This window comes from Lepidochelys kempii, chromosome 8 (genome assembly GCF_965140285.1).
Source record: "Lepidochelys kempii isolate rLepKem1 chromosome 8, rLepKem1.hap1, whole genome shotgun sequence".
NCBI lineage: Eukaryota > Metazoa > Chordata > Testudines > Cheloniidae > Lepidochelys > Lepidochelys kempii.
In genome coordinates, this window is record NC_136387.1 from 7,916,928 (window position 1) to 7,944,733 (window position 27,806).

General features: G+C 42.8%; 1 protein-coding gene across 2 annotated transcripts; it reads right to left on the reverse strand.

Moving 5' to 3' along the window:
- Positions 1-1,360: 1,360 nt before the first annotated feature.
- Positions 1,361-27,716, reverse strand: MAML1 (mastermind like transcriptional coactivator 1). 2 transcript variants are annotated; one of them, XM_073355378.2, is made up of 5 exons: positions 26,821-27,716; positions 14,746-16,164; positions 10,168-10,428; positions 6,247-6,358; positions 1,361-2,827 (listed from the first exon to the last, which is right to left on the reverse strand). In XM_073355378.2, the coding sequence occupies exons 1-5, from the start codon at positions 27,190-27,192 to the stop codon at positions 1,839-1,841; spliced, it is 3,153 nt and encodes a 1,050-aa protein (XP_073211479.2). In that variant the 5' UTR covers positions 27,193-27,716; the 3' UTR covers positions 1,361-1,838. The 2 variants fall into 2 exon arrangements, with proteins under 2 accessions (XP_073211479.2, XP_073211478.2); XM_073355377.2 differs by having other exon boundaries at positions 14,746-16,167.
- Between the last annotated feature and the right edge of the window lie 90 nt (positions 27,717-27,806).

Consider the following 27,806-nt stretch of genomic DNA (forward strand, 5'->3'; position numbering starts at 1 on the left):
CCCATGCTTCTGCAGTGCAGAAAGGCTCCTGAAGATACGAGTCTGTGTTGAAGGAAATCCTTTTCATCATAATGCTGGAAAATTTTAAGGAGCTTTACAAAAATGGAAAAAAGTTGGCCCGCTATTTTTTTTAAATAGGGCTTGGAGGGAAAGAGGTATTTGTGCAGCTAAAACAAATAAACTTTATTTCCATTTTAAATTAAAAGTTAAGGCAAGGTGGTTTGTTGGTGAGAGGGGAATATTTGGTAGCAAGTTAAGGACTTTAGAACATTGACTGCTCTCATTGCTTTTCGTACCCTGTGTGAGACTGACCCTAACACATCCGGGTGAGGGTGAACAGTCTCTGTGGGCTTCTGCTTTAAGTGAGATTAGAGAAGGCAATCCACCTGTTCACAGAAAGATTATCTAACTCAGTGGTTCTCAAATTTTTGTACTGGTGACCCCTTTCACATAGCATGCCTCTGAGTGCAACCCCCCTTATAAATTAAAAACAACATTTTTTAATATATTTAACACCCTTACAAATGCTGGAGGCAAAGTGGGTCTTGGGGTGGAGGCTGACAGCTCGCAACCCCCCATGTAATAATCTCACAATCCCCTGAGGGGTCCTGACCGCCAGTTTGAGAACCCCTGGTCTAACTAAATACTCCCTCCCTCCCCGCCAGTTTGTGAAAGTGGGAGATTTTCACATTGGAGCAACCTTGAAACAAGGTTAGTATTTTTCCAGGCTTCCTGTGCTATTACTTGCAGATATTTACCTTTTAGTAAGGACTTTCCACTTCTCAGCCCAGTGCTGCTTTTATGCACTTGATCCTAAAGTGACAAAATCTTGTGCTTATCACATTACTGTATTTAGTTTTGGAGAAGACTCATCTCACAAATTCCACATTAGGAATACACTGCAGAAACAAACAGTAAAACAAGATGAGCTGTGATGAGGCAAAGCCCTTATTTAAACACAGCTAAGTTTGGAAATGAGTTATGATGAAATGTGCAAATTAAATTGGTTTATGTTTAAGTCGGATATATTTGAAAAGTTCTCCCATAAGAAAGTCCCTCTTTAAACTGAGCAAGATAAAAGCCAAGAACTCTGTCCCTCCACAACAGAGTGAAAACTGGAGCTTGGGAGTCCACAATCCATTAAGGAAGTCACTAACTTAGGCCAGCTGGCCAGGTTTTAACACTTTCTTTCATCTATCACCAGCATTCAGAAAAAAATGCGGTAAATATTATTGTGAAATACCACTTGCTTGTTGAGAGTACAGGCACACACTTCACTGGTGGGAAAAAAGAACCGACTCAAAATAAAGAATGTTTTGCAAATGTACTGAGGTGCACATCCTCTCCTCCGGCAAAAATGAAGTAAAATATTTGGTAGGGCAATACTGTAGCTAATGGCATGCCAAGCTGGGAACAATAATCAACTCAAGTATTAGCTGCAGGAGAATAAGCCCTAAACACAAAATACTTGCCATTTTATTTGCTTTCTTTCTGCACCATTGTTGTGGATTTTTGTTTATTTTTAAATAATTAAAAACCTAAGTTTCAAAACACTGCAAGTGAGATTTCTGAAGGGCTGACTGGGATGCACACAAATTTGCCTGACCTGTTCAAATGTGCACCACAGATGCCACAAAAATAAACGCATTGTCATCGCAGACCTGCTTGGTGCACCATTATGTGTCGAAGCCTGTTGGGAAGCGGCTCCAGTCCATTTCCCAACCATTTACCTCTAATGCCTGCAAGTCTCTTCAATGCCACAGGTTTTTGGTCCAAAGTGTAGTTTATATTTCATGAAATTAAAAAAAAATAAGAGTAGAAAACCCTCAAGCCCCATTTTAATGAGTTCCTAACAACTCATCCAAGTCATTCATCCATTCCTCTGAAGTCCTGTTTTTCAGCAAAGAGTCTATCAGATCTGTGTCACCAGTCAAGCTCTGTAGTCCATTATTGCCTGATTGACCACTGTAGGCAAAAGGCAGCTCCTGACTGGTGGTCCTCACTGAGTAACCTTGGGTACAGTGCAGATTGGCTCTATTGGGCAGTTGCTGATTTGGATTCTGGCCAAAAGCGGTCAGATCTGGAACGGCCTGGCTCATGCTAGGCAAGACTTGTTGTGAGGGTACCTGCTGTTGGGTAGGTGGGTTTGTCCTCTGCTGTGCACCTAAAGATGACAACATCTGCCCAGAGACAGCAGAGTTCATGGAGGCCATTGATCTACCAGTGCTTAGGCTTACCTGAGGCATCCCTGGAGCAAACTGCTGGTTGGCCATCTTTAGGTGAGTTTGCTGCATGTGGAAAGTGGAGCTGGCAGTAAATGACCCTAAGCCACCACTTCCTTGTGTCTGGTTATTCATATTAGGCATACCTTGGTGTTGCCAAGATGGATTTTGGGTGCCAATAGCTGCTGGCACTCTTGCCATCTGTGGCTTGGCTATAGTTGGATTCAGTGCCCCCTTATTGTGCTGCTGAGAAATGCTTGGGTTTCCCAGGGTGCTCTGCCCATACCCAGCAGGAACAGGAGTGCCCTGACCCAAGCTGGGCTGCCTTTGCATTTGTAGTTGTCCGTTGGCACTTTGATTTGCATGCTGTGAAATCATTTGTGTCATACCAGATGTCATGCTGTACAGCCCCCCTCGCTGAATGTTTTGCATACTAGTGTACTGAGTCACACTTCGATCCTGCTGACTGGAGCCTGATTGGAGAGGAGGAACAGAGCTGTGTCCAGGTCCAATCTGAATCATGTTCTGGGTCTGAGAAAACATCCGTGGACTGCTGGAGTTGGACTGTCCTAAGTTACTTACCCCGGTCATGGCTGGAGATGACCCTGTAATACACAGCAATATTTACTACGTTAACTATGTTTATTTCAATTTAACCAGAGCCTATCTAGACCTTTAGACGCTATTTCACATACATGTAGTAGATACATTTAACTAGCTATATTTGTAACAACACACATATACACACACGGAATATAAATGGGAAAGTTCTATATTACAACTTCCCCTGTATAATCAGTCTTGTGGTATGTCAGTAAAGAAGCTTCCAACTACTTCCCCATAAGTAAGGCTGCGGGTTGGTCATGGATTTCGTGACTTTCAGTGACTTCTGCAGCGGCCGGTGCGCCTGGCTCAGGGGCAGCTCAGGTAGCTCCTGCACCAGTTGCACTGACTGCGGCTGGGGCAGTCTCAGGCCACCATGCCTCCAGCAGCAGCAGAGTTTGGGTGTGGGAGAAGGTAGGGGGTTGAGGCACGGGACAGGGTGAGGCCGGCTCTGAGTGGCGCTTACCTAGGAGGCTCCCTGAAGCGGTGACATCCCCCTCGCTCAGCTGCTAGGCAGAGGCATGGCCAGGCAGATCTGCATACTGCCTCAGTCCAGAGTGCTGGCTTTGCAGCTCCCATTGGCTGGGAAGTGTGGCCAATGGGAACTGCGGGTATGGTGCCTGCAGGCAGAGGCAGCCACGCCTCCGCCTAAGCAGTTGAGCAAGGGGGATGTCGCCTATTCCTGGGAGCCCCCCAGGTAAGCACCACGCAGAGCCTGCCTCACCCCATCCTGTGCCCCAACCCCCTGCCCCTTCCCACACCCAAACTCTGCTACTGCTGCTGGAGGGGGGGGAGGGGAGTGTTTAGGCAAGGATCCAGATAGGGAGCACTGCCGCCCTCCTGCTCCCCCCAAGCACCCTGGCTGCCCTTCCCTAGTCCCCCCACACCCCCACCCAAAGTTTGAGTTAGGGGTATATAGTAAAAGTCATGGACTAGTCACGGGTCGTGAATTTTTGTTTACTGCCTGTGACCTGTCCATGACTTTTACTAAAAATACCCATGACTAAAATGTAGCCTTACCCATAAGTCAGTGCTCACTACTGATCAACATGCACAGGTGTGATTATAACAGAACATCAGCAATTTGAATGCCACTTCTTTTAGAGAAGGCAGAAACCAAGATCACAAGGGCCAGATTTTTAAAGGTGTTTAGGCTCCTAAAAATGCAGACAGGTGCCTAGTGGGATTTTCAAAAGCACCTAGGAATCTCTTATTGAAATCAATTGGAGTTATGCATCGAGGCACTTCTGAAAATCCCATTAGGAGCCTATTTGGATCTTTAGGCTCCTAAAGACCTTTAAAAATCTGACCCAAAGTGCCTATTGCAGGGCTAATGAGATAAAGATCTAAGTCCCTCACATCAGAGTTCATGTCCGTGGAAGAGCTCTAAACTGGGAGATGAGGGCCAACATGCTGAAATATAGCATCAGGCTGAGAAGCAGGGCAGACTCTCCAACTTGTTCATCTAGCCTGGATGCAAAGAGTCTAACTCATCATTAGGGTACATGCCAAATCATCTCTTTCACTGATAACGCATCTGTTTTATCGGTTTCAGTTTGAATGTTAGGACTTTCAAACCAGATAATACATCTGAGTTTGAGTACCTTTTTTTCATACTGAAGCATTCACTATGCGTCAACATGCAAGACTGATATCAACATGATAATCACAGGAATAAGCAATATGATCAGTAAACCACCAAGGCAGCAGCTTCTTTTTAACTCTACTTAAAAGCATTTATGCAGAATGACAGCTCCCTCTCCCCCAGTTTGAGTCCAAAATATATAAAGAGACAAGAGGAATACATAAGAAAGTGTACAGAAAAAAATGCCTAGAAATAGTTCCAATGCCTTTTCTGCAATGAGATATAAAGGAGTCCCAAGAGCCCGAGTCCCTCTTCCAAATTTGTTAAACTGAGGCAGCCACTCTTACCAGAAAAGCTGGGGGTGAATGTTTTGAACTCAAGTGCAAAAAAATAGATAGTTTGAATGGTAAGGCTTTCAAAGCATTAAACAAGTTATCAGTGAAATATACCATCAAAAAAAGTTCAGAAGTCCATTTTTTGCCATGCTAATAAGCAAAGAGGAAGGACATATGCCTGGATGTAACAGTGATAAAATATCTATAGTTAGCATGACTATAAGGTAAAACCAATGGTGTTTTTAACAATGCTGTAACTCTTGCAAATTGTTACGCGCTCAGTATTTCTAACTGATCTACCACTGCATTTCTGGTGGTAGTGGTGGGGAAAAATGAGTACTGCAAAGCTCAGATTGAGGGACAATACTCACCACCTATCCTACATACTTATCGGGTATAGATGTACAAGGATTTCTCTCTTACTCCTGTATCAACTTACTTCTGTTACGTATCTTGAGGAAAATAATTGCCTGGCCATAGAAGCCACATTTCATATCACTGACTAAGATGTTGCAGGTTACCATCCATCAGCATCGTTAATATAATGGTATCTTGTTTATATTTCCACATTAAGAAGTTGCCCTTCAATGGGAATATTGGAGGTGAGAGGAGAGCAGGGCAGGAGGAGGAAGGAAATTATTATTATTATTTTTTTTTAAAAAAGTTCTTTTACCTCCAGAGAAAGTGAGTGGACCAATACCTGCAGACATATTTATACTCAAAGCAGTTTCTTGCCCCAATGCAGGGGAAGTCTCTTTCCAGTACAAAAAGATGGGTGATGACTGGCCTCCAATGTTTTCACATCAGTTATGCTATTCCACCTGACTGGAAATTACACCTTCTTGCTACCACCATTAATATGCTAAAAGATGTAGCGAGTTCCACCCCTCACCCACACAAATAAATGCAGACTATCACCCTAAAATGCAGAGGATCAGAGCTCATATTCCTCACTCAAATCAGCAGGGATAAGAGTGCTGTGGATGCAAAAAAATTCAGGTTCTTAAATGGGGAAAAAACGTTCTTGTGTTTTTCTTGTGAGGCCCTGTGATGAATACAGGGAGTGATGACATTCAGCTTCAGAAAGAGCTGTATCCTTCATGTATTGGAGGCAAGGTAACTATAATTTGGGGCCTCTATGGGAAGAGGAAGGAGGAGAAAGTCACTTGATCTCCAAGGACCCTTGGGGAAATGTAAAGACATTTAAGAATTTTCATGCCATCCGTTATCCAAGCACTACAGACTTATTCCTAGAGGTGTATTAAAGAGTTGGATACTTAAATTGGCATAAAAACATTAAATTAATGTATGTGGGATAGGCAGTTTTGTTAAATAGCAACTGAAGTCAGAATATATATCAAAACAATTTAAAGAGTAACAAAAAAGGGAACAAAAAATATTAACAAATTATGAAGTCCAGGGACTTTGAAGACACCCTACTTTCATTCCCAAGGAGCAATCTCTTTTCACCATTATTAATTCAAATCCCATGTTTGTTTACCTGTGAACTGTCCAACCTGCTGCTGGTAAGGGTTCTGTGCCTGATCTTGGTATTGAGGGGGTGGTCGGGTCAGGTGCCGCTGGAGCTGCTGCTCTTGTTGATGCCGCTTTTCCTACGAAAGGTTCAGTACAAAGAGTTAGAAAAAGAGAATCAACACTTAATTTCAAGGGTGACTTCAAAGCTACCTATGCTTTGTTCAGAGGTCTGATAACTATAGGGGCTTTAATAGTGTTATACAGTAACTCCTCACTTAAAGTCATCCCAATTAAGGTTGTTTTGTTGCTGATCAATTAGGGAACATGTTCATTTAAAGTTGCGCAATCCTCTCTTATAACGTCGTTTGGCAGCCACTTGCTTTGTCCACTGCTTGCAGGAAGAGCAGCCTGTTGGCACTAGCTGGTGGGGGCTTGGAACCAGGGTGAACCAGCAGCCCCCCTATCAGCTCCCTGCTCCCCTAAGTTCCCTGTGCAGCAGCCGCCCAGCAGGCTATCAGTTGCCAGCAGTTCAGTTGTCCCTCCCCACACTGCCATGTGCTACTCCTGCCCTCTGCCTTGGAGCTGCTCCCGGGATCCTCCTGCTTGCTGTGCATAGGGGGAGGGAGAGAGGTGCTAATATCAGGGTGTCCCCCTCCCCCTGCTTACTCCTTCTCCATATAGAGCAGGTGGGGACACGACAGGGCTCAGGACAGAAAACTTGCTGGCAGCAGCTGCTGTCTCAACTTCCTGATATACTTAAAAAGGCAATGTACTTAGAGTGGTGTCAGCATATTTAAAGGGGCAACGCACATCTCATCTCTCTTAAAGGGGTGTGTCTCTCTGTCTCCCCTCGCTCCATTCCTGTTGCCTTATAGAGCGTGAGGCTACATTAACAACAAGTTAACCCTTTACGGCTCAGCCGAATGCTAGTTCATCGTTTAGCAGCATGGCATTCCCTGGGAAATATCCCACCCTCGAACTTCACCATCTCAACCAAGCTTCACAATCATCATTGCTGTATACAGTATTAAATTGCTGTGCATAGGGGGAGGGAGAGAGGTGCTAATGTCAGGGTGTCCCCCTCCCCCTGCTTACTCCTTCTCCATATAGAGCAGGTGGGGACACAACAGGGCTCAGTATTAAATTGTTTGTTTAAAACTTATACATACATACACACACACACACCCCATATATATGTATATTATAAATAAAAATATAAATTAAAAATATATGGTTTTGTGTTTGGTGAAAAAAGTTTCCCTAGAACCTAACTCCCCCCATTTACATTAATTCTTATGGGGAAACTGGATTCATTTAATATTGTTTCACTTAAAGTTGCATTTTTCAGGAACATAACTACAACATTAAGCGAGGCGTTACTGTATAGCCAACCCAGAAGAATACTCTCTCTTTACAGGAGTCAAAGGCAATAATTTTTATTTAAAAGAGGAAAGGACAGGAGAGCAGATTAGTAAATAGCAGTTGACAGAATTCTGATAAACTCAGAAAAAAAATGCACAAACTGAAAGCCAGGATGACAGAAACACGCATTAGAAGTTGCTGCAATGCATCTCTAAATGCTCTCAGATGCTAGGAAAACTGGAATGTCAGTCTTTCAATCAATGCCTATTCAGTAAATAGGCCTGAAGAAGACCTTTGTGTAAGCTCAAAAGCCTCTCTCTCTCACACACACACCTACAAAAGTTGGTCCAATAAAAGATATTACCTCGCTCACCTTGCCTCTAATATTCAGTAAATAGCCATTTTCAGTAACATTTCTGAAAACACTACAGGGAAAAAATGCACTTTTACCCAACTTTCTCCACTATCAATGTGTCTCATTTTAAAGGGGCCCAGCAAAACAGAAAAGTGAATTTTCTTCTTTTTAATATGTAGCAAGAAGACTGAAAGGTTGTTTTTAAAGATTTTTCCTGCCTCTGCCTACCCCAGTTTTCCTAAAAGACCATGAAACCTACTAGTTCTCTAGCTATGATAGAGAACTAATACTAGTGATGTTATTCACTATTTAAGACGGTTTTAACAGTCCATTAACTCAGCTGGAGGAAAGCTCTCCCTTAAAGATTCAACAACCCTACCTCTTCAATTTGGTGGAGAAAGCTCCCAGTCCACATCGAAGTCATCTAACAAATCCACCAGTAAAAATAGGGAACCAAGAGTTGACATTCAGGGGACGTGGGGGGGAAGGAATGAAGGGTATTATTTTTAAAAAACAACAACAAAAAAAGTCCTTTCAGGCTTTCTTTGAAGATCATAAACCCAAAGGGGTGCTGCCACAGTCAGAGGCACATCTGAGAGTAAGCACCGCTGGCCTTTCTTCTGGAGGGTTGGTCTTGAATGGCCAGGGAATTCTGGGAGACCGTCTCTAGGAGGGAATGATGTAAGTTGTAGTCCCAGATCATGCAACTGCCAGGCTATACTAAAAAGCTACCTCGGCTCCAAAGCTGAGAGAGCTGGAGTGAGGCAGAGGAGAGGCTTACAGGAAAGGACAAAGAAGGACTCACATCGAAAGGTAAGCATTTAAAGGTATTGAACTGAAGGCCTTTCAGCAAGAGTACAGGACTGAGGCCTGTAGTTGGGCATGTATGCCTATTTAGGGGCCAGACTTCCTGAGGGAGAAAAACTCTTCAAGCTCTGTGCCAATGTGGGAATATGGCTAAAGGAACAGATACTAAGGGTACGGCTACAGTAGAGAGTTTAAAGCGGCGCTGCTGCACCAATGCTGCTGTAAGCTCTTTAATGTAGCTGCTCTAAGCTGATGGCAGAGAGCTCTCCTGTCGGCTTAACTACTTCCATATTAGGAGAGATGAAAAAGACGGGGACTTTTCAGCTTGGAAAAGCAATGACTAAGAGGTGATATGATATAGGTCTATCAAATTGTGAATGGTATGGAGAAAGCGAACATGGAAGTGTTATTTACCCCATCACATAACACCAGAACCAGGGGTCACCCAAAGAAATTAATTGGCAGCAGGTTTAAAATAAAATGCATTTTGGGATGTATAAGTAGGGGCATAGCAAGCAGATCGAGGGATGTGATCGTCCCCCTCTATTCGACATTGGTGAGGCCTCATCTGGAGTACTGTGTCCAGTTTTGGGCCCCACACTACAAGAAGGATATGGATAAATTGGAGAGAGTCCAGCGAAGGGCAACAAAAATGATTAGGGGTCTGGAACACATGACTTATGAGGAGAGGCTGAGGGAACTGGGATTGTTTAGTCTGCAGAAGAGAAGAATGAGGGGGGATTTGATAGCTGCTTTCAACTACCTGAGAGGTAGTTCCAGAGAGGATGGTTCTAGACTATTCTCAGTGGTGGAAGAGGACAGGACAAGGAGTAATGGTCTCAAGTTGCAGTGGGGGAGGTTTAGGTTGGATATTAGGAAAAACTTTTTCACTAGGAGGGTGGTGAAACACCGGAATGGGTTACCTAGGGAGGTGGTGGAATCTCCTTCCTTAGAAGTTTTTAAGGTCAGGCTTGACAAAGCCTTGGCTGGGATGATTTAATTGGGGATGGGTCCTGCTTTTGAGCAGGGGGTTGGACTAGATGACCTCCTGAGGTCCCTTCCAACCCTGATATTCTATGAAAAGGAGTGCTACTTCATACAATGCCCAGTCAACCAGGGGACCTCATGTCAGGAGACGTTGTGAAGACAAACTATAACTGTGCTCAAAAAAAAATTAGATAAGTTCATAGAGAATAATTTGATCAATGGCTATTAGTCAAGATGATCAAGGATGCAATTTCATGCTTTGGGTGTCCTAAGCGTCCAACTGCCTGAGGCTGAGAGTGGACAACAGGGGATGGATAACTCGATAATTATCCTGTTCTGTTCATTTCCTCTGAAACATCTGTTATTGGCCACTGTCAGAAGACTGGACAGTGGACTAGACGGACCATTGGTCTGACCCAGTATGGCTGTTCTTACCTGTTCAGCTAGCAGTTGTTGCTGCCTCTGCCCTATTAGGAACTGTTGCTTCTGTTGCTCCATCAGCAAATGCTTTTGTTGTTGCTTCTGCTGGTCCAGTAACATCTGGTGTTGCTTCATTACCACGGCTTGCTGCTGATTGCTGAGATAGGCTGTGTTGTTATGATTACCTGCCATGGAAACACTGGAAGCCTGAGCACTAACACCAGGACCTGGGACAGAAACAGGAACACGAGGAACACTGGGAGAAGGGTTTTGATCCTGCAGAATATAAATAACATCAGTTATAGGAGTGGCTTGGGTACTACTGAATCTACAAGCGCTATATGAACATATTCAGGTCAGCAAGATCATCACTCATGACAAATGATTACATAACTAGAAAATGGCAAAGTACTATTACTTTATCTCTTACAGGACACAAGTCATAACAATATCCCTAAGAAAATAGACACTTGGCAAGCCATATCCATTTTTGTGTTTCCACACAGTTGATTAATAAAGTTCTGTGTAAAAATGGAGTGTAAAACAAGTCTAGCAAAATATTTTAAATTCTCAATCTATAAAGCTTCTGCTTAACCTGTGACAATGCCAGATTAACTACCTGGGAAACAAAAAGAAACACGAGGTGGCCAAGAAGAAATGTGTAGCAAGGGCCATGCACGAATAAAGTGATTAGAGGAAGATCTGGAGCTACACAACATTCATGGAGGGAGACTACACTGTCAATCTTATTTACAACACTTCCCCCCGCCTCACGCAAATGAATGGCCCTATGTATGCTTCTACACAGCTAGGAGCACACTGCCAGGCATTAATAGAAAGGTGAAGGGAAGAAAAAAATCCACAAATCACCACTCTGACATCCTGCTAATATCCATGTAGTGGACTAACTATTAATCTTTATTCAAGCCTCCAGAACTTCAGTGCTGTTTTCAACAGCAAGTTGTAAACCATTAAGTACAACATGCATCTGTGCTCCCAGAACCTTCTTTTGAAATGAAGAAACATTTTGAATTGTATTCCCAAATAACCTTAATGTGGGATTTATTACAGGCACACAGAGATTAATTTAATTTGGTAAACTACCAGGAACTATAGGATGAAATTAAGCAATACAAGATACCAATTCTGCAAGAATTTATGCATGTTATTAGTGCCATTGAATTCTACAGCACTACTCATATAAGTATTTGCATTCTCCACTAAGCCCCTGATTCTGCAGATAGCCTTTCCAGTATAATCCTCTCCCCACCTTAGGCTTCTGCTTCCTTGATTAGGCGTCATATCTCTGATTAATTCAACATTAATTACTTGCAGCATACCACAACTAGTGTGAAGTACAAAACTTTCTACATTTACTTGGATGGCAGGATTTCAAATGAAGACTGCATAAAGCAAATTTGAGATACATTGTATTTGAATCTACTAAGTATAATTTCAGATACCAACAAAAATATTACAGTAATCCTACTTCTTTCAATTTCTGATTGTACAACTGAATTATTGTTAACCAGATAAAACTATTGTTAATAAGGAGTTGGTGGTATTTAGTAGGGGAGGGGGAAGAGTTTTTTTTTTCCCACCAAAATGTATAGTCCAAAAGCATGATTTTTAAATGTCCTGAGCCATTAGACGATCTCTAGAAGAGCTGACCAAAAAAACAAAAAACAAAACAAAACAAAAAAGCAGACTAACAGTACAGAGATAAGTTTGGGTCTTTAGTTTAGCATCCAATATTTACTGTTTGATATTCTTGGATTTTCTCCACGTAGCTGAAAACTGCAGTGTGAAACTCTGCTCTTTTAGGAGACTTGAATGAACATAAGTGCTACCTATAAAATAGCAACAATATCAGAGAAGTAAGACGAATACTAAGTCTGCTTTGACAGTTTTACAGGTAACCACATCAAAAATCTTATTGGCAGTTCCTATGGTTACCTGCTGACATCTTCCAACCCCAGCTTTAATCTTGATCATAGTATTTTTCACACCATTTTTTTTTTTTTAAATTAAAATGTCAGATACTGACGTGTGGTGCCAGCTCCTCTACTCCCCAGTTTGATCAGATTCTGTGAATCAAAAGTAATTGGTATTGCGGCGCATAAGGGCTGGTCTACACAAACTGCCAGCAAATTAACTAGGTCTGTTTTAATTAACTTCTTTTGTTATTTCAATGCACATTAGGATGTGGATTCGCCCCAAGTCAGCAAACATGAAAAAACAGCTGTTGAGGTGCTACTTCCTCCCATTTTATCAGTGCTATGTTAAAGGTGACTTGCAAAGGAAAAAAATTGGAATGATGCCTTCTTTGCTTTTTATGAAGCATAAAGTAGCTCTGATTTACAAAAAAAGTTCTGCTTGGTCTTTACCTTAGAACAGGGGTGGGCAAACATTTTGGCCCGAGGGCTACATCTGCGTATAGAAATTGTATGGCGGGCCATGAATGGTCACAAAATTGGGGTTGGGGTGTGGGAGGGAGTGAGGGCTCTGGCTGGGGTGCAGGCTTCGGGGTGGGGCCAGAAATGAGGAGTTCAGAGTGTGGGAGGGGGCTCCGGGCTGGGCTCCAGGCTCTGGGTGGGGCTGGGAATGAGGGGTTTGGAGTGCAGGAGGGTGCGGGCTGGGACCGAGGGTTCCAGAAGGCAGGGGCGGGTGGCTCGGGGTGCAGACTCTGGGCACCAATTACCTCAAGCAGCTCCTGGAAGCAGCAGCATGTCCCCCCTCCAGCTCCTACACGGAGACATGGCCAGGCCGCTCTGCTGCGCGCTGCCCTGTCTGCAGGCACTGACCCTGCAGCTCTCAGCATAGGAGCTGGAGGGGGGACATGCCGCTGCTTCCGGGAGCCGCACAGATCCCCAGACCCCGCTCCCCGCAGGAGCTCAAGGGCCGAATTCAAACAGCCGGCTGGCCGGATCTGGCCCGCAAGCTGTAGTTTGCCTACCCCTGCCTTAGAAGCATCAAGATTACCTCAATCAAAAAACAGGAAAGACATGATTTGAAGGACCATACTCCTGGACTAAGAGTTCTAACAGCCTTTAGCTGGAGGGACAGGCTTTTACATCTTTAAAAAAGATCTTTTCTCTCAACTGTTCAACAAGCATTTGTGTTCTAGGTGTTAAACACCACAGTTTTAAATATTCTGACAAGTCACCCTCAATTGCACAGATTTGTACTTATGATACCATTTGTGTATTTGTATCCTATTAGTTCTGCAGTCTTCCAGGAATAACAGGGTAGACAAGTCAGGAATTTTTAACGTAAAACAAGCACAAAAAGCCTTTTCGGAAAAAGCATTAGTACACCATAAAGCAAGAGGACAATAACGCCTTTTTTTCCTTTGCAGGTCACCTTTTATTCTGCATTTTGTAGTCCTGGGGTAATTCTGCACCAAAAAATTAAGAATTCTGTGCACAGTATTTTAAAATTCTGCATATTTTATTTGTCAAAACACTATATAATCATGGCAGTTTCAATTATTTTGGTAACTTATTTCAAAATATCTGTCAGCAACTAGGTCTGTAACAACACAGACACACAAAATTCCCCCCAGGGTTAGAGAGTTAAAGAAACCCTCTACAACAACCCAGTTCTTATTTCTCCCCACTCCCCCAGTCCAGACACCCACACCCCCCTCTCTTCCCCAGAGCCCAGCCACGTGGCACCCCCCAGCTGACACATTCCAAATCCCTGGGCTCTGGGGTTAGAGAGAGTGTGAGGGAGAAATAGCCTGATGCTGGGTCCCAGTTTCCTGCATGGTGCCACGTTCCTGCAGCTGCTGGGAATCCTCCAGCTCCTCCTCCCCCATAGCAACATCTTCTATTTGAGAGCTGGGTGCTCTGCTGGGTCCAACAACCCCTAGTGGCAGCCAGCAGCTCTGCAGCCCATATTTGCGAGGGAAAAAGGAAATTTGAGCACAACATTAATTCTGTGCAAATTCTGCACTGCACATCGGCACAGAATTCTCCCAGGAATAATACTGCCTCAGGTAGACAAATGTTACCACTGTTAATTTCCACCAGAGGGGGCGTGGAGGAAGGGAGAGGATACGAACCTCTCCAACATCTAAGATTTAAGATAATCAGCCTTGGGATTTCACTTAAAACACAGTCCATTTGTTCTCCCAATGGCCCCAACTCCCTCAGGAGTCAAGGAGGAAGGAGGTCTTCAAACAAGTCACCCGAGAAAAGGAGACATTGATTGAAAGGAAAAGTAAGGTTTCTTTGAGAATTATTTTTAAGTTTTACACAAGAAAGTATTTTAGATAAATGTTTATCCATAAAGATACTTGAATATTTTGTAGTGATTTTTATATTAAGGAATTTGGTTTCCACATGGTGTATTAAGTTGGAAATATATCTTACCAGCCTAGCTATTAGACAATATACTCAAGGAAAAATTTGGTTATTTCTAGATGCTTTTTCCTTGGTCGTGTCTTGGTTTTGCTTGTTTTAGAATGGAAAATTAGGATATTCAGTAAACTGTATTTCCAAATAATTGCAACTAATAATTGGATCTAGTCCTACCCACTCAGCCTCCAAGATCTATTACTTCACAATGATAACAGCCCATAACATTTACCTGGCTGTGTGGTACTAGAGGTCTATAGGCAATATTTCCAGACTTCTGCTTCATCAGGAACATCCCATTTTGTTCTTCACTCATATGAGGCAGTGGCGGTTGCTGGCGTTGCTGCAGATACGCCAACATAGGTGTCTTGTTCTGGCCAGGTACTGTAACTCCTTGCTCACACTCTGCTTTGTAATGTGAAAGAGGTTTTGTGTTGCCATAATCTAGCATGGAGCCTTGGCTATTTACAGAGTTCTGGTTCAGGCTGTTTGGCTGATGACTCAACATATTCACATGGTAATTGCCTCCACTCCTGGGAGAACTCTTGTTTGCCATACTAGGAATTATGAGTTTCTGGTTATTGAAGTCCTGTTGGTAAACTGAAGGGCTGGTGGGATTGTCCATTGTGTAGGGGACACCCAGTGGACTATGAGAAGGTCCAGACTGCTGCCAGCTGGACATCTGACTGGTTTGGTGGACTTGTGAAGCCTGCTGCTGGTTCTGCAACATCTGGTCTCTTTTTTGCTTAGCAGCTATCTGTTGAAGTTGGTGAGCAGAGGACATTTCTTTGGCATTTCCTGTGCCCTGTCCAGATAATAATACATTTGGTAGAGGCCTTTGAACATTTTGAGACTGGTTTGATGCCTGCATCATGGACTGGTTAGGATTTTCAGTCACTGGCTGACTGGAAGACTGGAACATAGTCTGAGAGCCCCCAACTGCTGGAGAAGCAGCACTAACAGGTACAGAGGAGGCTCCAATGAATGTTGGACCTGAAGAAGTGGATCTGACTTGTGGAGACCCCATCTGCTGTTCCTGCTCAAACGCTGCTGGGGAAAATTCAGTCTTTATGTTAATGTCTTGTGGCAATGGAGTTTGTGCAGTTGAATTTGAAGAATCTGCATCCTTCTTCTCCTCAAAGTCTTCGTTAAATAGATCCTTCATGTCTTCATCAGGCACTGATCTATTAAGTTCATCAATGAGCTCCTTCCATTCCTGCTCATTAAGATTAAGATCGGGCATCAAGTTGTTCTGAGATATAGAACCGCCTGCTCCAGCAATCATACAAGGAAGGTCATCCACTGGCTCTTGCTTGAGCTCTTTGTTCAAACCCAAAGGAAATGAGTCATCAGTATCACTACGTCCATTCAGCTGAAGGTTAGCATCTGGAAGACACTTTTTATTGATGCTATCCAGTCCCATTGAATGCTTTCCATTGAGCTGTAAGGTATCGCCACCGGAAGATTTCTTGTCAAGTTGGTGTAGTGGGGATAAAGGAGGTACGCCGTTGGAGGAGCCACTTACCCCACCAAGACCATCTTCACGACGTAATTTCTTGGACACAGAAAACATATCCCCATACCCATTCTGTTGATCTCCATTCTGAGGGGAAGCAGCACTATCAAGTTTTCTTTTCACCGTCTCATGGAGCTGCTGAAAAAAAAGAAGCCAATTTTAAGTGTTTTAGTTTTATATGTTTTACTACAACATGACCATTATCTCCTACCATATCAATAGCTAGTCCAGCTCTTTCCACCCTCAAACATCCAAAAGCTAAAGTTTCTGCTATAATGGCACACTTCATAATGAATGAATGTTTCTGAACCAACCAATTTTACTCAGTACTTCAAGATATGCTGAACACAACAACTCTTGAACACAAGAGCAGCTTACAAAAATGGAAGACAGGTCTTTCCTCTGCCACGAACAACCTCTTTTGCAAGCCATCTTCCTAAGGAAATCTTCTGCTCAAGAAAGACTGTTAGATTAGACCTTTAAAATTGTCTTAAATCATAACTTCCTGCTTTGAACAACGGAAGCAAAAAAGCTAAAGAATTTAAAACCTAAGAGACAATGGAGAAAAAATTGTGTATAGAAATTATTAAACCTTTCCCTCTTCAGAAATCCAACATACTGATACATGTTAAAGTTTTATTTTTATTTTTTTGGATGAGATGCATTGTATAGATAACTGTAAGAGAAGTATTTGGGGTGAGAGAAGGTCTGGCTATGCTCTTAGGCAGCCATTTATATAGTGGCCTCATTTATATGCTAAGGTAAATAGCTCATCATTGTAAATTCTTTGTACACAAATCATATTGTTTTGTTTAGTGTGAACACTGACCCCTCTATTAATACCTTCATGACTCATGCGTATCTAAAAACGATTCAAAGCACACTGATCAGTGTTCCTATATCACACTGGGATGAATTTGAGTGACATTTTCTTCCCAGAGGATTTAATTCCCTAGCATACATACTACCACCATGGATAAACCCAACACCTTATTACTAACCCTATATAGCTAGCTTGTCTCATTGGACTGTACATGCAAGTTCTCTTATTTCATAGTGCCATCTAGAAGCAAGTAGAGGGAACAGCATCAGATCTAGTCAGCCTTGTCATTACAAAAGCTTGGGACCCTCCGTTCATCTTATCTCCTATGGCAGCACTTGATCTCTAAGCTTGCTAGCAATGACGCTAAACAAGGCTTGAAAAGTCTCCTGCGCACACCAAGGGTGAACAGGAATCCTTCCCAGCAGAAGCACCACCTTGTTCAGAAACAAAGCTTCATTTAAAAATATAAATGCCATCTACACTGGGATATTATATGCAAACTCCTAGTGTAAACACACTGCAACAGCAGAGCGCTGTCTGTTTGGAGCTGGGAGGCTTCTGCTATCACCCCGTCATCCGGGATGACGACGACCCCTGCACACCGCCTTAAGTAAGGATGGCTGCGGAATCCCCACAAGAGACATCTATCTGGTGTCAGCCAAACAAGAGCTCTCTGATATGGTAGAAAAAAGTCTGTTTTTTTTTAAATACACTAAATGGAGCCTCCCTACTCAGTCTTCTCCTCCCTGTTCTTGAGTAGGATGAGCCCAGATAATGAGGAGGGAAACCTCAGTCTCCCACCACTCAAGCAGAGTCAATAAAAATTGTTTTGGGGGTTGGGGGGAGGTGTGAGGAAAGGAGTTACATAACATATCTGGGAGGAAACATATGCTGATTTAGGGATAGCAGCATTAGTTAATAGATCAAAATGGTAGCCAAGTATCAATTGATTTTAGGAGGCAACACTGATTATTTTGACGTCTGCATGGATGAGGTGATCTATGTTCTAATATGAAGCACAGAATTCAACTAGCAGGAGACCAGGATCTTCCAGCCCTACCCTAAGAATGGCTGGGAGAGGTATCTGACCACTGGGAGACTAGGCACAAATGGGTAAGGCTGGAGGATGAGCATGAGATACTGGTGTATTTTGGCTTGAAGAGCAGGCTTACAGCTTAGGCTAGGAAGTGTTGGGTAAATTTTTCAAGCCTTGGCTATAAGGAAAACAAAAACATACATTTGATAAAAATCTGGGTTTTTTAGAAAATGCTGCTGGCTCTGCTTTCATTTTGTTTTTCGTACTTAATTGACCAAGAAGCACAGTACAGATGCAATATTTGCCTTTCAGCATGTTTCCTGTTGTTTAGTCAGTTTCCCAACTGGGATAATTGAAGCACAAGGTGGTTGAGTAACTTGCCCACGGTCACATAGTGAGTCAGTGGCTCAGATCCGAAATAGGATCCTCCTTTGCTTTAAACCATTAGACACCACTCCCTCAATACTCACATGTATGTATCTCCAGAAAGAGCTGAAACCCAAAAGCGGTAATTGAACTTTTAATACTGAACATATTCTTCCGATAGTTGGAGCAAATGTTTATGTTAAGAACATATACCTTACATCTTTCATAGTATCTCCTCAAACTTTAGAAACTTCCAATTCATTTGAAAGCACACTAGTGTTAAAATGATTTTGTTAGTGCTCAGATATCTGACCACAAAAAGGAACAATCATGGAGGCAGTCCAAGAAAAGACACTTTTTCACCTCAAGGTGTACTTGCATCTTTGCTCCAAAGTGGAGTAAGTTTAAAAACAAAAACTTACCTTTCATATTATTACTAAGAGTGTGTATGTGCAGTAAGTTGATTCTTAAGAATTCATCAAGATACTTAACATCTTGCTTACCCTTATCAAAGTCAGAGGACATTCTAAAGACATCTGGGCCTGTATACAGCATCCTGTACAGATGCTGCAGAAAAAATTGCCTACATATTTGTTATTGTTGGCATCAATGCACAAAGTTTAAGCCCGAGAGAGATCTGTTAGCAAGACACTGGGTTTGGGCTTATAACAAGCTATTAACTGACTTCATCTTCTTGCTGGTTTATTTTTTACTTCTAAAGAAACCAAGAGTGCATTTGGATATATGGATTTCCCCAATGACAAGACATAGCTACAAAAGTTTCCAACAGCCAAAAGCCTTTTTTTCTGTATGTCAATATTTATGCCTTTGAAGGTTAAAAGTAGTAATGAAAACCAAAGTCCTCCCAATTCATAAAGTTGGATAGTCGCCTGATAGATACCCCACAAGACAAAGGTGAGTAATCTCCTTTCTGAAGGGAAGACTAAACAAAATTTTCCACATATCAGGTCTTGCATTCTGCAGAGTAGAAAATGACATGTTTGCCAAATCAAAGTACAGTGACAAGACCTATGCTACTTGGGTGCAGTTCCAAGTACAGCCAGTTCACAAAATCCTGGCAGCTGAGAGTTATGAGTCAGTCAACAAACTCCATGAACAATCAGCAGCCCAATCAAAGATCTTGAAGCAAGAAAATCCTGTTCTATTAAGATGAAAGCCCAAAAGGAATAGAAACACTGTTTGCTGGTGTGTAAGAAAAGCCGTTTAGACTGTTTAGGTATGTTGGCCATTGTCATCATGTTAAGTGCAGTGGCCTTTTGGCATGCTGCTCTTGCTAGTTGTTCATAGCACAATCAATCCATTTAATCCAGTGATCTCCAAACTGTGAGGCGCACCTCCCTAGGGGGTGTGCAGAGGAAAATTTGGGGTGGGGGGCGGGGGACGACACAGGCAGCAGGGCCTGGACAGCCCCCACAGGGAGTGGGGAAGGGAGTGCCACCCTGCTCTGGCCCCAGCCGCAGTTCCACCCTCAAGCCAGTTCTGCCCTCATTCCTTATCCTCCCCCAGCTCCACCTTCAGCCCAATCACCTCTGCTGAACCAACTGTGTTGTAACAGAGGGGGGATGCCATTGTGGATGGATTCCATTACTGGCTAGTCGGGGGAGGGGAGGAGGGTGCACAAGAGGAAAAGTTTGGGGACCACTGATTTAATCAATAAAACAATATGAACCAGTGTTTTCCCATTCACATGAGACCAGAGTTGGATTTCTAAGTCTGATTTCTCTCCCCCTTTAAATTGACTTAGGCCTTACCTACAATGGCATTTTTGTACCACTGCAAGCACGTCACTTTACACATTGGTGTGCTGCATCTACATTAGGAGTTTGCACCATTGCAGCAACCTCACAGCCAACAGGAAAAGCATGGACAAGGCTTTAACCCATCAGTTTAGCTTCAATGAAGCAAGGCTCATCAAGCCCTCCTAGGAAAGTAGACTACTAGTATATAGTGCCTTCAGGGGAATGGTGATCATAAACTAATGGAGAAATCAAATAAGGACAACTGGAAGGGCCTCAGGACTCTAGAAGTAGGAAGAGTTGGAAACCCACCCGTTACACATCCATCTGCAGAGATCAAATCTTTAGAACAGCATCACTTATGGTGAGGAGAAAAAAATTCTCTTCTGGCTGAACGAATTTTATGTACTATTGTTGGAAGTATCACATCGGGTTATTCAGCAAAAAGATTTAAGAAAAATACTCCTCTTTCTTCAGTTTATGTACCTCGCACATTTGATAGTATTTGCCATATATACTCAGTTTCCTGTTTGTCCATGTCTGTCACAGCAACAGAGAAAATGCGTTTTTTAAAACAGGAAAATGTTATTGCAAAAGTCACAAAAATTAGCAGAAACCCACCGTAGTACCTGACTTTTAATCATTATTTGAAACTGTTTAGATTTCAAATTGGCATCCCTTATGTAGATCAGCTTTACTTCAACATTATTAAGTTGGAGACTAGAAATAAAGTGTGGCTCTCACATTTAACAGTAATTTCAAAATAGTAGGGACAGTCTCCTTACCTAACTACATTAGGTATTAAAGGGACAGTCAAATCCTATTTTTGAAAATTCTGTACTTTGTTATACTAATATTGAGTATTATAACTTGAAGGTTAATACAAATTTGTGGGTTTTGTGTGTTTATTTTGTGTATCTGATGTGTGTATAGTCAGCAATCCTAGATCTAGAAAAAAATCTGATCTAGAAAATGTACTGATGTACTGATCTAGAAAAAATACAATGTAGTTTTGCCCCAAATCAACAAGTTAGTAATAAGCATGCTCTAAGAAATAAGTGTTTATCTCCCTGTGCCAAACCAAGGTTATGAACAACTGATGACAAATATTTTTAGAAGTATTACTATTTTAGTAATGCCTACAAGCTCCAGCTGAGATCAGAGTCTCATTGTGCTAGGCCCTGTACAAACATATAATAAGACAGTCCCTGTCTGCTTGGGCAATGGCTGAATCTTACCCAAGAGGTAACCTCGTGAGGTGGAAATAGATGCATTATCAGAGGTCATGGTCTGGGAGTAAATACAGAGTATTTAAAATGATTTTCTTGTTAATACCATACATTAGGAATTTCTCTACTCACTTTGATGACTGAAATATAAACAGCTTTTATAACTATGTTCTGCTGCTTTCAAAGAAAGCATTTTATTACCAAATCTGTTCCCATACCCTGGAATGCTTACCAGGCTGTCAGAGAACCACAACACTGGACTAATTTTAATTTGACTTTTACTTTCATTCCAAAAAATGTGTATGTTTGGGAGGCAGCATGTTGTAGTGAAGAACAGCTACAGATGAGTATGTATAAAAATGTAAGTACCTGTATTATTCACAAAAGGCAGCTTCTGCTACAGGAACTGTTCTGTTGAATCAAAACCTCTATGCTTTAAGCAGCAATGCTAGGTTCTCCACCTAAGTTGAACTTGAGCAGCACTGGTCACTCCCAGTTCTTTACAGTTTAGGAAACACCACTGCAGGCCTTAGCAATCCAATAAAAAAGTGTTTTAAGCACACCACAATAACTTGTGCCAAGAAAAAGCAGACAAAAAACCTGCTTGAGTTGTTTGGCAACAAACTATCAGACTTGTCAGCAGACGATGGCAATGGTGTAATTATGGTGAGACAGCACTACACTGTTATAGTAGAGTATTGCAGAATTAGTCATATTTTGCTATTTTGGGGCCAAAAAAATAATTAACACACATTTCTGACATCCATACACACAGCTAACGCAGTCCCCCCCCCCAAAAAAAGTTTTCAAATAAGTCAAAGTGCAACACTAGGCACCACTGTTCCCTCTAAACGCGCACAGATCCTAAACCCCGTGCACATGGCGAAACACCGCGCACACAAAAATTTGCACAGAAGCAATTTTTTGTGCACACAGCCTGTCAAAAATTAGAGGTAACACTGGTAGGAACCCTTGCTAGTCCAACCCAGACAATACTTCATTTATTTTCTGCTACTACTCTAGACCTGAAAGTCAGGACACAGATACAGTTTCCCCCACTTTATTTTACTTTGTGTCAATCTTATTTTTGCTTAAAACTCTTCATCTTTTACCTGCAATAGAGCCCTGCAGTGTGACTTGGATCCCGTAAGTCCTGGAGGACCCACTGCCATAGGAGCAGGTAAAATGTACCTTGTTGTGAACAGAAAAAAAAAAAAATACCACATACACTGTGGTAATTTGCAGGAAAACACAATCTCTCGGTTTGTCATAAATAGAATTTCAGCAATGTAAAGCAAGTTTTTCTTTTTTTAAAATAAAGGTTTTAATATTTAAATTTAAGCAAGGCATAGAAAGATTTGATGTCTATTATAACAGGAGTTAAAGTTGTTGTTTTTTTAACTTGTTTAAGCAAGATTTATTTTATTCTTTTAGTGGTAAAATTTGTGTCTGAATTCTATTTATTTATATATACACACAATATATTAACTGACCATTCTGGGGCTTGTTGTTTGTAGTAGCATGGGGGAATCTGTCCCTCTTGCAGAATCTAGGTTTTTGCAGGTGGGAGTGGGATAAAAATGCAGGAAACAATGCAGGAGCAAGTGGGAGCGGGTATTGCAGGGCAGGACAGGTGCAGGATTAAAAAAATAATCCCACACAGAGCTCTAATCTAGGACACCTTTACTTCACTGGGGCTAAACAGAGCAGAGAGGTCATTTTAAGTGTAACAACATCTCTTCATATCACACCCAACTAACTGCTCAGCTGCGAAAGACTATATTGTGTGATTTTAAGATTTAACAAGAATCTTTCCCATAACAGACAATCAAACTGAGCTTTCCTGGCCACTGTAGAAATACAATTCTAGGTTTTGAGGCAAGACTAGAAAAAGTAAATCACCTGTACAACAGCTGTTCGCTGATGACAGCAAGTCATAAGAAATGTGTAAGCAGGTCTGTTTAATGATGGTTGGTCTCCTGACTAGGAGAGCACAACATGAAATAAAGCAGTGGAGATAAAAATCCAAATCTTTGAATTCTTCCCAAATCTATATCAGAAAGAAACTTCCTAATAGTGAGATTTTGAGTCTACTTTAGGGAAATGGAAGAAACCCCACCACCACCACACACAGACTATAGACATTTACAAGGAAGTTTACCTTAAAACACTGGAAGAAACTGAAAGCAGCAGTCCTAGACTGGAAATTAGGAAAAGAGGAGGTGTGCTATATGACCTGTAATGTCTAGGTTTCTGAAACACAGGATTAGCATGAGGGACACCCAGTTATCAAAATACTAACACTTGCCTTCATAAGGCAGAAAATAGTTAAGACTGAAATGGAAATCTGATGTTTCTATTTAAAAGAAATTTTAAAACCTTAAAAAAGCCTCACATGAAGGAAAAGAGGAAACTAAGCATGGTTTCCTTTTTTTTTTTTTTTTTTTTTTTTTTTAAACTGGAGGACAAGCTTAGGTAGCACACACCCTCAGCTAGACGTATTTCTGTATCACAGCATATTCATCCTGGCAAACAAACAAAGGATTAAAGTGACCCACATTTCTGTTTATGCCCCAAGATTGTTTTAGACTCTGAAACCAGACAAAGAAATAACTATCGGACAAAGCACTTGACTTCTAACTTTGTCCCATGTGGGGACCACCACCACATAAAATACCAAAAAAGAAACGAAGGTGCTCCCATTGCTCCCCTTTTACTATTCTGAACTGTTGTCGAGTACACACAGCATCTTGGAATTCACAAGCAAATAAACACAGCTGTTCAGAAATGTCCTTTCATTATAGGTCATCAGATGCTATACAGCTTGGCAGCTCACCTGCGTTTTTATTATGTGTGGCTTTTTTTTTTAGACCAACATCAATGTTTCATTAGCTTTAAATGAAAATAGCACTATATAGAGCAAAGCTTTCTAGAAAATGTTTTATATGGATCTCTTTCAAAAAAGTTCCATATAGCTCAGCAGCTGCATTGGCTGGTGTATTACCTGGTTAATGGCTTAACATACATTATTTTGAAAGGAACATGCCCAAGATATTTTAACACAAAATAATTTTATTGTGAAACCAAAGGTTTAGTGAACATTCCAGACAATACTCCACCCCCTCCCACACACAGCATACTCAATTTTGATATTTGGTGGTGAAACATCAGGATCTGGGTTAAAGTGGTACAGACTACACCAAAGAACTGAAATAAGCAACATACAAAAAGTAATTCAACTAAAACAATCTCTAAGTAATCCAACTATATAACCAAGTAACAAGATGAAGCCGTAGCAGCAACTTATCTTACACTCATGTATACTAGAAAAGAAGCAACAGGCCAGCACAAGGAACAGTCATTCATACACTAAAGGCCTCCTCTGTAGTGTAAATCAACAGTTGGAGGCAGCTTCCTGTACAAGAAGAGCTTCCCCAGATGCGCAGTGCACTTCAAAACCACACTGTTTTGGGGGAATTTAGAGTCCTCATTATAATGCAAGCTAATGAGATGAAATCCACATACAGAGCAACTTAAAACAAATGTTAGCAGTGAATCAAGACATTTTTTCAGAGGTATGAAGAAGTGTGCTAAGCAAGTGGATTCAGTATGTTAATCTATATTATCTAATGAACTGAACGAGCCACAAGGGTGAATCCTTAAAGTCCAGATGCAAAGCAAGCAGAAGCCTTAATTTTATGATCAACAAAACAGGCATTTAAATCCTGGGTTCCACCACAAAATCTTCATTCAAGACCCAGCCTGCTAAGCAAAGTCTCCCTGAAGTGATATAGATATTCTCATTAAGAAAGTACAAATTGTTCCTTCTTTCAAGGATTTTCCTCCTCTTCTACTGTGTGAAGTTTTTGACTCAATCATAAGGATTTTTTCCTTCAGAAGGGGCAAGGTATACACAAAGATCCAAAGGAATCATCAGAAAGACATGTGTCCCCACCACTTATGAGATAAAATAACGATTCACTCAAGTGACACTTGTCGGTCACACTATAACCATGAAAAATGCAAGTTTGTAATCATAGTCATACTAAAGGCTAATTCATTGTGACTGATTCTTCTTGTCTTATGTAGTCATATACTCCTGTACACAGTGAGCATAAAATGCTACCATTGGTGCGACTAGACATTTCTGATTTGATAGCATTTTACATCCTTTTTTCACTTGGATAAGTCATTATACAAGGTGTAAAAAAAAAAATGGTGAATCAGGTCCTCTTTTTCTATCTTTTTCTATCTAGATTTGATCAGTGCTCAGGAAACCAAACAAACTACACTGCATTCCACAACTTCAGCGTGGCCTGCATGACACAAAAGGTTTTGTTTGTTATAAATAAAATAAATAAATAAATAATAAATAAAAGCATTAAACAGCTCACTGATACTTCCAACATGCCAGATTTTACCCTTGGAGAATTCACTTCCAAATCCCAAAGGCAAGTTAAAGACAACTTTCTGACTACTGCTTTTGGCTGTGACTTCAATCAACCATCTATAAATGGGTCCTGGTGAATACTCCTCCAAGCCATTTATCTTACATAATAAAGTGACGTTAAATATGCACATAACTGGAAAGGTACCCAATTAATGCCAAGAGGCATCTTGAAAGGAGCTCAGGATAATAGTTTTATGATGGACTTTGGGTACAGTTTAGAAACTTTACTTTTTTATGAAGACACTGGGTCACTTTTTAAAAGTTGTTCTGCTACACTGCATTTCCCTGTTCCTTGGCCCCATCATACAGACCACCTTAAAGAGCCCAGAACAAATTAACCACCACTATACTGATGCACATAAAATATTAATTTTACAGTACACAGTCACAACCAGTAGTGCTAGTGAGAAGAGAGAGGCTATCCTTCTGAAAATCAAGCCATTTTTAAATGGGTGGAGTGGGATCACTGTATTGGCCAATATTAGCTCAAATCCAGCAGAAAAAGTGGCAAATAACGAGCTGCCTTTTTAGTACCACTTCACTTAGTTCTTTGCAGTGTGGTGTACCATTAATGGATGTCACTATTTTGAAAAGCAGAAAACGTCTAGTTAGTAAGAACCGTCTTTATCAACCAACTAGAACCGCTGACCAGTGCCTGACAGCTTCCATCTCCCTTCTTGTTCACTTCCAATACAATTATGAAAACAGTCACAGAACAAGTACGACCCAGGTTGCTCCTGCAGAGACAACTATAGAGTCAATTTGCCAGAACCACAAATAACCAGGCTACCTGGAGCACAATTCTAAGCTGCTAAAACATCTGTGATTCTTCTAAATGGAAGTTACTCCTGTCCCTTCCATATCCGTTGCTGGCCGCTTCTGCATGCGCTGTCAATGCAGGAGGATGGCAGGCAGGGCAGGACTTCCCAACCACTAAGTTTCAGTAGGGACTGCACAGGGACCTAGCAATGTAAGACTACCTCCTGCCAGTATGGGCCACGATTCCAACGCTAGAAAGGTTGGAGGGTTCCTCTCCTCTCCCAGCCTGGACAGGGAAGTAGCTGGGCCAGCTGGGCACGCTCTCGTCCACCCCGACCTCGGGGCCCGCTCGGGAACGAGCGGCTCCTTACCGCGATCAAGGTGCTGCTGCGGCCGTGCTGCTCGCTGCTCGCGGCATCAGCGTCGAGGCCGTTGGCTCCGGTCCTGTCGGCGTTGCCCGCAACCCCAGCAGGAGGAGGAGCGGCGGGCGGCGGCGGCGGCGGCGCCGGGGGAGGCTGGCGGTGCTTCCCGGCCCGCTTGGCCTTGGCCTGCAGGCAGCGCTGGTGCAAAGCGAAGGTCTGTTGGCGCTCCAGCTCCAGGCGCTCTGGGGACACGGCCTGGTAGCGGGACTCGCAGGCGCTGTGGTGCCGCCGGCACAGCTCTATGCGCCGGCGGAGCCGCTCCATCACCGCGCTGTGCCGCGGCACCACGAACTCCGCCATGGGGCAGGGGGGCAGCACCATGGGCCGGGGACCGAGGGGGCCGCCGCCGTTCACCGGCTCCTCACGCCGACCCCACCATGGCCAGGACACCGACGGGGGAGAGACCGGGGCGCCCCTCGGACCCTATCCGAGCAGCCCTCAGGCCTCGCCCCCTCCCACTCGGGTTCCCCTCAGGCCTCGCCCACCCCCCACTTCCTTCTCTCTCGGGCCCGGCCCGACCCGACTCCGTTCCCCGCACCCCACTTCCTCCTTCGGCCCGCTGCCGCCCCCGCCTCCTCAGTCCTGCCCGGCCGGAGCCCGCTCCACTTCCCCTCAGGCGCGGCGGCCGCCCCGCTCAGGCCCAAGCCCCCGACTCCCCATTGTTAGCTGCGCGGCCGCCATCTTGAAATTGCTTTTCCCCTTAAGAGCCGAGTTCAGAATAAATAGGCGGAGCTTCCTGGGTGGTGTCTGACGTCACGTGTACGTAAGTGCGTCGCTGGAGATGATGGACAATTTCTCTTACCCACCGGATTGGTGGAGCGGAGAGCAAGGGCTGTGGCCTAATGACGACGCTCGTAGGCAGTGCCCCTAACCGCGTTTAAAAGGCATCGAGGAAGAGGCGGGGGCGGCTTGGAAACAGCGAATGAGGAGAAGTG